The sequence below is a fragment of the Hemiscyllium ocellatum genome, chromosome 28, assembly GCF_020745735.1.
Source record: "Hemiscyllium ocellatum isolate sHemOce1 chromosome 28, sHemOce1.pat.X.cur, whole genome shotgun sequence".
Classification (NCBI taxonomy): Eukaryota; Metazoa; Chordata; class Chondrichthyes; order Orectolobiformes; family Hemiscylliidae; genus Hemiscyllium; species Hemiscyllium ocellatum.
In genome coordinates, this window is record NC_083428.1 from 35,374,102 (window position 1) to 35,389,115 (window position 15,014).

The window sequence follows — 15,014 nt, forward strand, 5'->3', positions numbered from 1 at the left end:
AGTGGCAGGGCGGACTTTAAGTAATGTGACACCGGGAACTCTGCTGACAGAGGGGAAAGATGAAGAAATTTTTTGAAGATATTAAGCGGGATATGAAATTTAAAAGCGCAGGGCCGGGTCATGTTCTGACCGAGGATACCAGGTGAGAGGGGATCTTGTGGAGGTTTTGTTTTTGAGGGTTTGGTAATAATTTCGAGGGAGAGCAGGCCGAGAGGAGCCACAGGTAGGAAGCCTGGCTCCACAGCCTCACAGAGTTTGAAGTTCGAATTTCAGAGTTAAACTTCTCTCTCTCTCTCGCGGAAGGGTTCGTGTGGCAATTAGTCCTCAGTCTTTCTTACTTGCAGTCTCACTCCTCCTGTGACTTCAATCATATCTCTGGGCTCTCAGCTTACACATCCATCTCAATGTGGATAGAATCTGAGACTATGACCTTTGCCCTTCTCATCAAACTAAAGGACAGACTCTTGGAAAGGATAGCTAAATATTTCCCTCATCCCCCTGTTTCTCCAAAGACAGCTCATCTTTGTTAGGCTGTCATTATTGTATGCTTTCTGGTGCTGTTAGATTGTTAGGCTCGACTGCTGTTTCCTGGAGTGGTATGGTAAAGATTGTGCCTAATTTATTTTTTACATCACCGTTTAGGGAGAGCTCCCTGTCTCTCTTTGCTTGGGTGAGATCCTTAATTCATGGTTGGCATATTGATCATTAATGCTTTTCCTTCATCCAAAGCCTCTCCCATCTCCTTAATCTTAGATCTGTACAGCACGGGAACTGACCCTTTGGTCTAACCTGTCCATGCTGACCAGGTATCTAGTTAATCTAGTCCCATTTGCAGCATTTGACCCATATCCCTCTTAAACCCTTCCTATTCATGTACCTATCCAGGTGCCTTTTAAATATTGTAATTGGACCAGCCTCTACCATTTCCTCTTGTAGCTCATTCCATACACCTTTCACCTTCTGTGTGAAAAAGTTGCCCCTTGGGTCCCTTTTAAATCTTTAACTGCTCATCTTAAACCTATACCCTCTAGCTTTGGAATCTGCCATCCAAGGGAAAAGACTTGGACTGTTCACACTACCTGTGCTCCCCATGATTTTATGAACTTCTATAAGATTACCCCTCAGCCTCTGTTCCAGGGAAAATAGCCCCAGCCCCTCGCTGTAGCTCAAACCCTCCAACCTTGGTAACATCCTTTGTAAATCTTTTCTGAACCCTTTCAAATTTCACAACCTCCTTCCTATAGTAGGAAGAATTGAATGCAGTATTCCAAAAGTGGCTTAACCAACATCATGAGCAGCTGTAACACGACCTCCCAACTCTGATACTCAATGAACTGCCCAACAAAGGTAACCATACCAAATACCTTTTTCATTATCCTGCCTACCTACAATTTTATGTTCAGGGAACATGAACCTGCCCTTCAAGGTCTCTTTGTTCAGCAATACTCCCCATGACCTTACCCTGAAGTATCTAAGTCCTGGCCTGATTTAGAGTCATAGAGGTGTACAGCATGGAAACAGATCCTTCAGTCCAACTCATCCATGTTGACCAGATGTCCTAAACTAATCAAATTCCATTTGCCAGTACTTGGCACAAATCTATCTAAACACTCCTTATTCATATACCCATCAAGATGCCTTTTTAAATATTGTAATGGTCTCAGACTCCACCATTTCCTCTCGCAGCTCATTCCATACATGCACCACCCTTTGTGTGAAAAGGTTGCCCCTTGAATCCCTTTTAAATCTTTTCCCTCTCACCCTAAAGCTGTGCCATCTTGTTCTGGACTCCAACTCCAGGGGAAAGACCCCGTCTACGTACCCTGTCCATGCCCCTCATGACCTTATTAGCTTCTGTAAGGTCACCCCTCAGCCTTCAATGCTCCAGGGAAAACAGTCCCAGCCTATTCAGCCTCTCCCAGTAGCTCAAACCCTCTAAACAAGGCACATCCTTGTAAGTCTTTTCTGAACCCTTTCAAGTTGATCTTCCTTAAATTATACATATTTGACCAACCTTTTGGTGATCTATGCTAATGCCTCCACTTTTGGTGTGTTAATAATTGGCAGTTGCTTTTTTTTTAAAGCTCCTTGAAGGCTAATGCAAAGTATTCAATTAATTCTTTTGTCATCTCTTTAGAATCATAGAATCAATACAGTGTGGAAGCAAGCCACTTGGCCCATTGAATCCACACTGACTCTCCAAAGAGCATCCCACCCAGACTGACACCTCACCCTATAATCCTGTATTTATCATGGCTAACCCACTTACCCTCCATATCTTATGACTATGGGAGGAAATCTGATGGAAATCCATGCAGATGCGGGAAGAATGTGCAAACTCCACACAGGCAGTTGCATGAGGATGGAATTGAACCCAGGTCCTGGCACTGAGGTAGCAGTGCTAACCACTGAGCCATTTTGCTGGTCTAGTAGTAGATGGTGATGCCTTAATAGTTTGTGTGTTGTGAGGCCACTAGGAACCCTTCCATCCTTATTGAAGGGAGTGCTAACCTCTCCTTACATCCAATTTATTTTTGCTTTTTTTCAATTCACTCCTGAGGCTCACTTTTTTTAATAAGGCCAATGCACACTTTAATACCTCCTTTAAAAATGTTGAAACTCCTATGATCTGTTTTTATATTTCTTACTTGCTTTCCCCTCCCCTTGGAGTTTTTCTTACTCATTGGAATGTGTCCATTCTGTGAATTCTGAAATATCCCTTGAAATGTCTGATATTACATTTCTGTTGAGCCAACCCTTTATCGTATTTGTCAGTCCACACCAGTGATTAAGGTCATCAATTAACCATATCTCATGGCATCTCAATATCGAGACTCCTATATAACCTGCTGCCTGGTCAGCTCCAGAATAAGCTGTTTTTTTTTAATTAGACTTAGTGTGGAAACAGGCCCCTCGGCCCAACAAGTCCACACCGACCCGCCGAAGCGCAACCCACCCATACCCCTACATTTACCCCTTACCCAACACTACGGGCAATTTAGCCTGGCCAATTCACCTGACCCGCACATCTTTGGACTGTGGGAGGAAACCGGAGCACCCGGAGGAAACCCACGCAGACACGGGGAGAATGTGCAAACTCCACACAGTCAGTCGCCTGAGTCGGGAATTGAACCCGGGTCTACAGGCGCTGTGAGGCAGCAGTGCTAACCACTGTGCCACCGTGCCGCCCACTAGCACTCCCTTCAATTCTGTTCTGAGAAGCTATCCAAAAAACATTACTTGTCTTGACTACAGTCTGATTTTCCTAATCTGTATGGAGAGTAATTATGATTAATGTCGTATGTTTCTGACGAGCTCCATTTTTTTGTTTCTGTTCCATCCTATTGTATGTAAGTGCATCCTGAATGTTCCCGAACAGATCATTATTAGGGTGTAGGTTTGCTCGCTGAGCTTTAGGTTTGATATCCAGATGTTTCATTGCCTGGCTAGGTAACATTACCAGTGGTGACCTCCAAGTGAAGCGAAGCTGTTGTTGCAGTCGAAATGTTGGTCTTTTTTTTCATCTGTGTGTAGAGCTACGAGGAAGAGAGGGTCGTGTCTTTTTGTGGCTAGCTAGTGTTCGTGTATCCTGGTGGCTAACTTTCTTCCTGTTTGTCCATTTATCCTGGGACAGGCTAAGCAAAGACATGCCAGAGAATTCCTAGAGGCCTGGCACTCCAACCACAACGCCATAAACAAACACATAGATCTAGATACCATCTATCAACCCCTCAGAAAACGAACAGGAAATGGCATCACCACAAACCCCTAGAACCCTATCCAGGACAAACATATAAATAGAAAGCAGGAGACAACAGCTTCACTTCACTTGGAGGTCGCCACTGATGATGTTACCAAGCCAGGTAATGAAACGTCTGGATAGCAAACCTACAGCTTAGCGAGCAAATCTACACCCTAAACCTCAACCTGAGCTACAAACCTTGCAAAAAGATCATTATTATTCAGTATTCATTTATGCCATCCTGTGTACTAGATTTTTTGCTACTACTGATGTAAGGCCAACAGGTCTGTAGTTTCCAGTTTTGTCTCTCACTCCCTTCATAAAAGTGAGTGGTGACATTTGCTACCATCCAATATACAGGAATCATTCCAGAATCTAGAATTTTGGAAGATAGATTATCTCTACAGCCTCATCCTTCAACATTCTGGGATTCAAAATGTCAGGTCTTGGGGATTTATCAAGCTTCAGCCCCATTAATGTCTCCATCTTAGCAATGCCAGTTTTTTCAGCTCATTCTCCTTAGCTGCTGGGACCTCTTGTTCTTTAATATTTTGGTATTGTTTAGCTTCTCTGCCATTTTTCTTTTTCCCCAATATAAATTCTCCTGTCTCTGCCTGTAATTGACCAACATTTATGCTAATCAAATGCTTCTTTTTCATATACCTATAAAAGTTTTGCGAATTCATTTTCGTGGATTTTTGTTCATGTTCCTGCTTCCTTTCCTTTCAGTTTCTTGATTCTTTTTTGTTGTATTCCACAAAGCCTCCCAATCCTTGCAGTTACTGCTTTTTCTGTCAAGTTTATAGGTCTGTTCTTTTCATCTTTTACAATCCTGAACGTGTTTGGTTAGTCATAGTTAACTGGACTCTTTTTTTTTATGTGGACCACAATTTCTGGCTTAACACCTTCTTCCAGAAAGGTGTACTGCAGCTGCTCCATGAACTCCTGGCAGCAGGGAAGCAACAGGCCATCATGGCAAACAAATGCTGGTCTGATCCTATGATTATGGAATGCCCTTCAACTATTGCTCTTCCATGCTTCTTGCTCCTTCCCATGCAGCTGAGTCACCCATGATGACATGGGCTTAGTTTTACTTGCATTCCACAAGGAACCATTGTCCTCGTCCGTTTCCAAAATGGAATACCAATTAGCAAGCACAGTAGACTCTGGGTTTCTGTATTACCTGTCTGGTTTTCCCAGACTATTTGTTTAGAAATCCTCATTCCCTCTCTGTCATACGCTTCTCATCTGCAGTGTCACTACCTTCCTGTACATGCTATCCACATAGTCCTTTACGTTGCAGACACACAACAGCTGCTACTTAAGCTTGTGCAGTGGTGACATGTCTTGCAGATGTTTGTCTGGGACTTCTCACGTGCCGTAGGATATATGTTATACTTGGTCCTTCTGACTTGTCATCCCATAAACTGTCCTCTTAAAAACCATTTGTTAACCTTAGAATACGTGTGGACTCTCTATGTAAATAACAAGTTATTTTTAAAAAAAAAACAGATGGGGGAAATAAAAATCTAAAGACACAACACAAACAAAATACACACTTTTTAAATTTAAAAGTTTGGAAATACTGACCAAAGAAACTCTCCGATTTCAATCCATTTTGTTTAAAAGGCAAGCTGTTTATAGCCTCCTCAGAGACAACCCTGTTATTTTGCTTTGGGTTATCAACATGACTTCTGCAACGATTAATCCTGTAAAGAATTTTCAGGGAAAGGAAAATGTTAGTCCTTTTTCGCGAGGTGAAGTCAAAAATTTATCACGTTCATGCAAGGGAAATTACAAAATCTGTGTATTCTAATTGAAGAAGAAAACATTTCCTAGGAAAGGAGTTAAGTACTTTTTTGTATAATTACAAGCAAAGGTTTTCCTCTTACTGGCCATACCTTGTCATTCTTTTACATAACTGAATACTATACAAAGAAACCTTTGTCTTTGTAATAAAGCATTACTTTGTCAGAAATTTGGGTAGAAAAGGGTGAATGACAGACAACTTAGTGCAGTGCTGTAACTGAGGATTTTATTTAAATGATCAAGTTATTTTCTGCTAAAGCTAGTTTACATTCAGTTCTCTAACTGTGTCACAGGAATGGAAAACACCTGAATTAGAATGCCTACTGTTTATAGTTCCAGAATGGAATTGAACTCAGGATGAAGGTGCATGTTTGTGTTTGCTTTTCTTTGTTGTTGCATGTATTTTTTTAATGTCAAATTTACAGTCTCAGCTAGGACTAGTTGTATAAAGTATGTAAGTACTGAAAATTATTCTTTCACATAACTACATTTAACCTGAATACACTATTGTTCTTTGAATATTTAGTCGATAAAGTGTGGTGTTGGATAAAGCACAGCAGGTCAGGTGGATTCTGAGGAGCAAGAGTTAACGTTTCGGGCATAACCCTTCATCAGGACTGGGGAGGCTATGCATGAAATGCCGACTCTGTTGCTCCTCGGAGGCTGCCTGACCTGCTGTGCTTTTTCCACTGCCACACTTGATCGACTCTGACTTCTCCAGTATCTGCAGTCAGGCTGTTTGTCTCCAAGTGATCCATGCCAACCAAAATGACCATCAGTGCTAACCTCATTTCCTTGCACTTGGTCCTTTATCCTTCTAAATCTTTCCTATTCATGTATTTGTCCAAATGCCTTTTAAAGGTGATTAATGTATTCACCTCAACCACTTTTGCCAGCAGCTCATTCCATGTGTACCACTCTGCGTGTAAGAAAAAAAGTTGCCCTTAGGTTTCCTTTTATTCTTTCCTCTCTAGTCTTCAACTGATGCCCTCTAGTCCTCCATTTCCCCAACCTTCATAAAAAGACTGAGTACATTCACCCTATCTGTGCCTCTTTAATCTTAGACACTTCCAAAAGGCCCACCCCACCAATCTCCTATACTCTTAAAGAAAGTGTCCTAGCTTGTCCAACCTCTCCCTACATCTCCCTTGAGTCCTCGCAACATCTGTGGAAAGAGTGCAGAAGAAATTTACAATTTTAATATCCTTCCCATAACAAAGTGACCAAAACTGAGTATACTACTCCAAGTGCGGCCTCACCAACATCCTGTACAACTGCAACATAACTTCCTAACCCCAATACTCAATGCCCTGACTGATGAAGGCCAGTGTGCCAAAAACTTTTTTCACTGCCCTGTCGATCTGTGGTTCTTTCAGAGAACAGTGTACCTGAGCTCCAAGGTCCGTCTGTTCCACTGCACTCCTTTAAGGCCCTACCATTCGCTGTGAAATTCCTCCCTTGATTTGACTTCCCAAAATGCAGGACCTCACACTTATCTATATTATACGCCACTTGCCATTTATTGTTCTTTTGAATACATTCCAAATGCGATAAGGCCATGTCAAGTTGGGCTGTAAGAGATTTCAAATGTAGTGCTAATGTGCTGGAGAATGTGAACATGAAATACGTGAAGAATAAGTTCAATAAGGGCATGTTACTGGGAGATAAGTAAATCTGGAATTCTTTTTCTGAAGCTTTTCGTTCCTCTGCGCCTCTCTTCTCTCTCCATCCTTTTCAGACCCTACTTAAAAACAAGCAGAGTCTCCTATGACTCGGTGCAGTGTTTGATTGCGTTTCTGTGAAGCACTTGAGAGGGTTTCCTCTTTTGTAAGTGCTACATAAATTTTTTAAATTGTATGCACTTGTATTCCTGGGAATAGATGGGGAAAATAACCATGATATTGGCTGAACTCAGCCAATGGAAATATGTAATGTTAAAGATTAAATGAGAATATCTCTCTGGACATTAATGTAATATTAAAGAGTTAAACTGCACTACCTTTGGGTGGGGCTGACAATCCTGAATGCAGCTGATCATCCATCATAATTCACACTTCATTTAGACAGTCATTTGCTATTACTGTCCTGTTATTGACCAGTTAAACTATCACTCATCCCTTCCATCCAGAAATGTTTTCTGGCCAGAAGTGTGTCGCATCTGCATTGTCTTGGGGAATCACTGAGTCAGGAAACTGTCTGCATAATGATTCCCCAGAACTATGACATTAGCATTTGCATTATCTCCAAGGATGATCTCATCCTGCCATTCTACCTGGGACAACGTGACTGAGAGGGGTTGTCTTGCGTGGCATGTGACTATGGGGGAAGTGGCCAGAGCATCGTTGTATGGCCACCTGGCCTGTATAAAGGGGATGTATTTTCTTTGTTGAGGGCCTCACTTTGCATGTCTGCGAAGAGGGTCAAAGGTGTTACCTAGCTCGTACAAGCTTTAATAAACTTTAACTGTTTGCAGAATTTGGTGACCTCGGGAAAAGAATCGCTCTCGCTCTCGCTCTCTCCCTACCTACCACTCAGGCGAGGAAACTTTATCTAATGAATGTGACTTGAAGGAAGCTCTGGGATTTAAGTACTATTGAATCGAAACCTGCAACCCATTCTAAGTGATTAAAGAGTATTAACAGCAGCCTAGGATTTGCATTGAAGGTGTGAGGCTAGAGTCTGTCTGTATTCCAACCTTGAGTCAGGCCGGTTCTATTTATAAAATGTCATCTGGACTGACTGCTGACAGATTATTTTGTTCAAAAAGAACACAATGTATATGTAAATGCAAATTCACCCCACAGACTTGTGCGTGTGAGGGAGAGAGAAAGTGTGTGTGTGAGACAGACTATATGACTGTGAAAGGGTGTGCATGAAAGTGTGGGGGGTTGGCAGTGTGTGTCTGTCTGAGAGAGTATCTGTATGAGAGAGGGTCTACTTGAGTGTCTGTGTGATTGTGGGTGTATAGTGTAGTGGTGTCGCTTGTAGTGTGACATGAACTCAAGATCAGTCTGTGTTCAGCGATTTTTGCGTTGTGTATCCCGAGGTCCATCTTGGAGGACTGTCACCCAAAGGTCTGAGGCTGAATGTCCCTGACCGCTGAAGTGCTGCCCACTGGGAAGGAGCATTCCTGCTTGATGATTTTTGTGTGGTGTCCATTCATCCGTTGTCGTAGCATCTGCTGGGTCTTGCCAGTGTACCATGCCTTGGGGCATCCTTATTGCAGCATATGAGAGAGACAACGTTGCCATGACAACCACTAAGACATATCAGGGTGTCGACATGGATACTATCATTACACGTGGGGACACCACCCCACCATGTGTGTGGCAGGTACTCATTAGGCTCAGCCAACATTGTCTATCTCATAACACTGCAGGCATGGGTGCCCCAAGGTATGGTACATTGGTGAGGTCCAGCAGCTGCTATGACAACGGCTGAATGGACACTGTGCAACAATCATCAGAGTGGGATGTACTATACTCATCCTCCCAGTCAGGGAACACTTCAGTCAGGACATTAGGCCTTGGACCTTCGGGTGACTGCTATCCAAGACGGAATTTGGGATACGCAACAACGCAGAATGGCCAAGCAGAAGCTGATAATCATGATGTTGGCCTCAACTGGGATCTTGGGTTCACGTCACGACATGTGTGTATGTGACACGTTTCTGTCTCTCACTTCCCCACACACCCTCTCACAGGCAGATACTCCATCACACTTGTGCGTGCACACACACACACATGCTCTCTCTCACTCTCCTCTGTATGTGACTTTTAACTGTGTCCACCCCAGTCCAACACCGGTACCTCTGCATCCCTGTAACCAAGGTCAGCTCAGATTACTTGGTCACTTTTGAGAATTGAGGTTGAACATATCCAACTCAGTCAGGTTATAGTAGTTGCTCAATTTGTCCACTTGGTGGCAATGTGAACTGTCCATTCAATAAGCTTTCACTTAACTATTCAAAGAGGCTTTAAATTTAACATTTTTGCTTCAGTCTTTGGCTTCACAATAAAATTTATAATTGTATGTTGTTTGAAGTCTGCAAATCACTTGCAAGGCAATGAAGATGCAAATGCTAGTGCATTCTGCCCAGAGCACCTGCTGTGATATGCTGAGAAATAAAAAAAACAAGGCGATGAACTAAGTTTGTGCCATCCAGTGATGGCATTCCCTGGGCTACTAACACAAATCAAGAACAAACCAATTACTTAATTTCTTCAGTTGCTTAAACCAAGAAAGTTCCTAGTACAAGCTCACTACATTGAGAAACCATAATGTATTAACTGCCCACAAGCACAATGTAATCAGCATTTCATCCTTTGCTCCCATTAATTTTAAATTACTTTATTCCTTGGGGTTGTTTTGGGGGGGGTTGAATTAATGTGCTTATTAAAGTGGTTCAGGTAGATGGGTGCTGCTTAGTGTCTAATTAAGTCACATAGCTGAGGAATGTCCTTTGCTCAGTCCCAGAGTTAGTGAATATCAGTTTGGCTGTAGCAGTGCCACAGTGGACCTCCTGTGTCCCCTTGGATACAGTAGGAAGGAAAATCTTTTTTAAGAGTTCCCATTCCTGTTTTTGTTGTCTTGTCTACACTTCTGTCTGTGCTTGCACTGAAGAATCTGAGATTTACCATGTGCGTGAGAATCCAGACTCCAGCACAAGGAGTATGGGATCTTTCAAGTCCATGTGCCTTTTTATCAACCGGGCTATTGGATTGCACATGTTCTGGTTTATATTAATACCAATGGCCTCTGTCACTGGTAGATTTTTCTTTATTTGCGTTTTTTTTAAAAAAGTGATACAATGATCAATGTGATGAACTTGGCTGATGGGGATAGAGGCTGATAGCGCCTTACAATATACATCATATTTATAGAGAAATAATACCTAGCCAGCAGTAAGGGAGTGATCTCAGCAAAGCAGGGCTCAGATGTCATAAAGACCATAGCATTTAAATCGCCAGCATGTATCCCATTTTATATTTTTATATACAGGGTATGGAGAGGTGTGTGCTTATTTCAAATTTTAGACCCCAGCTGAAAGATTTTGTTCTTTCAAATGGAGCTCTTCCTGTAAACAATATCCAGTGAAATAATTAAGCTTTGACAGGTGAAGCACAGAGCAGCTAATGTGAGAGTAAAGGTACCTCTACACTGTCTCCATCTGAGAAGAGTACCACATATATAGAGAGATGCCCCATTGCTATTGTAATATGCCAGCCATCTTATGGCTTTAAGAACTGGATTATGACTGCTGAAAATAAGTTCCTTGCATCTCCCACTGCCAGTGGACAGCAGACATTCACCTTAAGTCTGTACTGGATTTTGAACCCATGACATGGAGGTAGAGGTCCAGTATGTAACCTACTGTACTATCCAAGTGTACACCTTTTTTCCCTTTTGGGGGGGGGAAAAAAGTTAGTAGCAAGTATTGCAGAATTTCATTATGTAATTCTGCTGCACAAGTTGTTATACGATCAGTAAATTGATCTGTATGAGAGTGAGGGACCAAAAAGAAGTGTGCAGTATATTGAACAGTGCTACCAGGATGCTGATAGGGTAAGTAAATCTAAGAAACAATCATTGAGAAGCTTCGTTTCACTTTTTCTTAAAAGAAAAAGTTCTGATTTAACATTAGGATACAGTGCAAGTCCAAAGAGGTTGTTTTGTTGTACACATTGATCTAATCCCATTTGGAATCTGGGTGCAGTTGTACTCATGTGAAGGGCGATACTGTGAGCTTGGTGGCATAAAGTAATGAAGAAAACAGATTCTGAGAATTTTAACTCTTAATAAGAAGTCGAGCTGTAACAGTACTTTTTGAGGTGTGGGGGAACTGACCTGACCAGATTGTCAAAATTAAAAAGAAAATGTGTTCACCTGTTACTGTAGGACTTAGAAAAACAAATAGCAAGTTAACAGTATATACAAAGTGGAGTGGAACTTTTTTGAAAATATATTTGTAAGGTCATAAAAGCTGGATATTGGGGGAGAGGCAATTAACACTGGTCTACAGCTCTGCAAGAAATTGTGAGAGAAACAGTTTTCATAAGCACCTCTTTCCCATGTGCTCAATCTGACCTGGGAATAAATTTTCAGAGAGCATTGAGAGATAACATCAGTTTTGAAGAGTGGGTTTAATGGCCTTTCCCGTTCACTTTTCAAAAACAAAGTAACGGGATGTGAGTTGCTGACAAGGCCAACATTTCTTTCCCATCCCAAATTGGAAAAGTGGTGGTGAGCTGTTTTTTTTTTGCAGTATATGTGGTGCACATACACCCACAGTCTTGTTAGGAAGGTAGTTTTAATTTTTGACTGTGACAACAAAGGAGTAGTAGTAAAGTTCCAAATCAGGATGATGCAACTTGTAGAGGAACTTTCAAGTGCTGCTGTTCTTCATGTCTAGTTTATCACATTGAACTCTTGTCATACTTGAAAGTTCATGTAACAATTAGAAAAGTACCCTGCATGAATTATTGCAGCGTTCACTAATAAACTGGATGTGTGCTGACATAAAAATGCACACACAGGTCTCATATTATGAGAGACTCCATCATGACAAATGAATTCCGTGTGACTTTGGTCTTCTTTAGAAAAACCGTAGAAAACAAATCCAAGGGGCCAGAGAAACCTCGCAGACCACCGGCTGAAGAAGCTCAGATGGCAGCAGCTGCAGCTCTAACAAGGCTGGAAATTAAACAGCATAGAGGACGAAGCACGACTGGGTCGAGCCATTTACATAATGAGGGTAGGTAAATACTGAAGGAGTCAATATATATTGAACCATTTAACTGTTTTACCATAGCTAGTGGGTCTATGTCATTCATACACAGTAGTTCTGTGTAGGTATTTTAAAATCCAGTATTAAAATGATAGATTCTTGCACTTGTGATTGAATTGTACTTCACTCGGATAAACACCTGTGGTAAGGAAAGTGAGATGATATAAGAATGTTGCACAACTTTGAAGTGTATATAGTCTGCATTTTAACCTTATTCTTGACATTTAACATTGTGCATTGTATTCTAATATGAAAGCAGACTTGGTGACCATATGGTGGATTTGTTTCTGTATAAAGCTCTGAACTATTTTTGGTGAGAAAACTTCTCCTTCCTCTCTCTTTTGTACCACTATTCAAACTTTCTAGCTGTATTCCTTGGTTCTTAAATAATTGGTGTCAGACTGCGGGATGGGAGGAGGAAAGAAATTATGCTTTGAAATATGGGTTAAATTAAACATAAAGTTTAAAATTACCCAACACAATCATGATAAACATAAGGAGTTAGGTTGACACAGTGACACTTGAGTGCCTGTCATTCAAATTCTTGACATGTTAGCAGATATCCTGAAGCAGGATCTGATAAATCACGTAATAAGTCTGAGTAACTTAGAGTCATAGAGTCCCACAGCACAGAGACAGGTCCTTCAGCCGAAGCTGGCCCATATTGACCAAAATATCCACCTGTGTGCTTGGGGGTCATGTAACTTGATTAGTGGGTAGTGACACAGTAATAAACCAACTGAACAGGATGTTGGATATATTGGCAAAAAATGTTGTGCGAATACCCATATTGAAGCTACATACTGCTCTGGTCAGCATGTACCTGGAATAAGACATTGTGTTCTAGGCACTTCGATGCCAGCTTGACCCTACAGTGGTGGTAAGAAATGAACACCTTTTTTTTTATTATGATAATTCTCTTAATTTTCAGAAGAGTGGTTTTCAAACTCTGTTGTTTGGCTTTGCAGATTCCTTTTCCAATGATTTCAGGTATTACAACCCTATCCCAGTTTAAATTACAATATAATGCTCCATTGTATGAATGTGTTTTAATAATGTATCTATGAAAGCAGGTATTCTACTTATCGATGAATTAGATATGCTACCTTAGCACTGCAAAGGTTATTGTGCTCGATAGGCACTTTATATCATGGATCTGCTGGAAAAGTCTCAGTGGACCCCAGTTGAGAACCACTGATCTAATATGGATTTAAATTTTTTTGTTTGTCTGTTTGTTTGTATAAATCTGAGAGAGATGCTAGGTTGCTTCAGAGGGAATTAAAAACCACCTACAGCATTACGTGGTCTGATTGCAGAACTCAACAGCAGTCAGACTTGGTAAACAGAGAGAAATCCCTTAAAACCTAATTTGCTTGGAGAGAAACTGTGTTCAGTGAATTGACTTGGAAGCGTATAATCAATTTATCCAGAAGACTGTCATTTGAATACTGTGCATGATGCTCTAGTTTGTGTTACCTTGATTCATATTGGACACTGTATATTTTAAAATTATAAATTTTGAAGTGGTTGACTAAATTTTCTTTATTTTTAATATAGTAAAGAAAGAACTGACGGCAGAGGCTGCATTCCCTGAAGCACGGACTGTAAACAATCAGGTAGATCTTGTACTAATATGTCGCAAATGGAGTCTTCCCTCGTTGCCAAAAATTTGTATTTGGCTAACTTTTCATAGTATTTGTTTCTGATCAATTAGAATTTTTGTGATAAAGGAACTCTCAATTTCAAAGTTCGCCAGCATCTGAATAATAAAATTTGAATCTGTAGACTGTGTTAGATTGTCTTATTTGTGCCAAAGTGCTTGGATAGGTCTACTCCTCTTACTAACTTCAGTCCAATCATTTTGTGCTTGGTGACTATAAATTGTAAGAAATGATCAATTACAGACTATCAAAGCCTAATCATTGTCAACTCTTAATCAGCACAACGTGAGTTTGAATTGTCTGATTTTTGTTTTTCGGAAAGCAAAGTGATTAAATTTCCTTGTCTTTAAATTCAAATTGTTTGATTCTTTCAAACAGAGTGCAGTTTTGCTTTGTCTCTAATAGTCTTCCTACACAAATTTTGTAACAGTCAACAGCCATTCTTACCCATCACATCCCCCTTCAGCCCAATATTGCTGCCAGCTATATTCTTAGACGTCATGGTATTCTCTTCAATGCTATTTTAACAGCCATTTGAAGAAAGGAACAGTGCTCTCTATGTTAAGCTACAACAATAATTTGTATTCATATTGCACTTTTAACATTGGGAAACACATCAGGCTGTTTCGCTGAAGCATTATCAAGCAAAATTTGATGCCAAGCTGTATAAAGTGGTATTAGGCCAGCTAACTAAAAATCTGTTTGAAGAGTTAGATGCTAACAAACATCTGAAAAGAAGACCGAGTTTAGGGATGGAATTTCAGAGCTGAAGGAATAGCGGTCAGTGATCAAAATCATGGATGCTCAAGTGGCTTGAATTGACAGAACACACATCTTCTGGTTGTAAGGGCTGAAGGCAGGTACAGTTGGAGAGGATGAGGCCATGGAGGGAATTTGAAAACAAGGATAAGAATTTTAAAAGCAAGTTGTTGCTTAACTGGGAGTTATTGTTTGTCAGCAGACATGAAGTGGTAGTGGTACTTACCCGTGGCCTAACCACATGAGTTTAGAATGA

At 40.9% G+C, this 15,014-nt stretch overlaps 1 protein-coding gene and 1 pseudogene across 2 annotated transcripts in view; one reads left to right on the forward strand and one right to left on the reverse strand.

Moving 5' to 3' along the window:
- The first annotated feature begins 9 nt into the window (after positions 1-9).
- Positions 10-15,014, forward strand: part of ubxn6 (UBX domain protein 6) — a 42,463-nt gene continuing 27,458 nt past the window's right edge. Inside the window, exons 1-4 of one of the 2 annotated variants that reach the window (XM_060846359.1) lie at positions 53-142; positions 3,635-3,863; positions 12,151-12,305; positions 13,896-13,954. In XM_060846359.1, coding sequence (XP_060702342.1) covers positions 12,218-12,305; positions 13,896-13,954 — 147 coding nt within the window. In that variant the 5' untranslated portion in view covers positions 53-142; positions 3,635-3,863; positions 12,151-12,217. Of the gene's footprint in view, positions 143-3,634; positions 3,864-12,150; positions 12,306-13,895; positions 13,955-15,014 lie in introns of both variants that reach the window. The other variant, XM_060846358.1, reaches the window with a different exon arrangement.
- Positions 2,410-2,530, reverse strand: LOC132829261 (U6atac minor spliceosomal RNA; annotated as a pseudogene).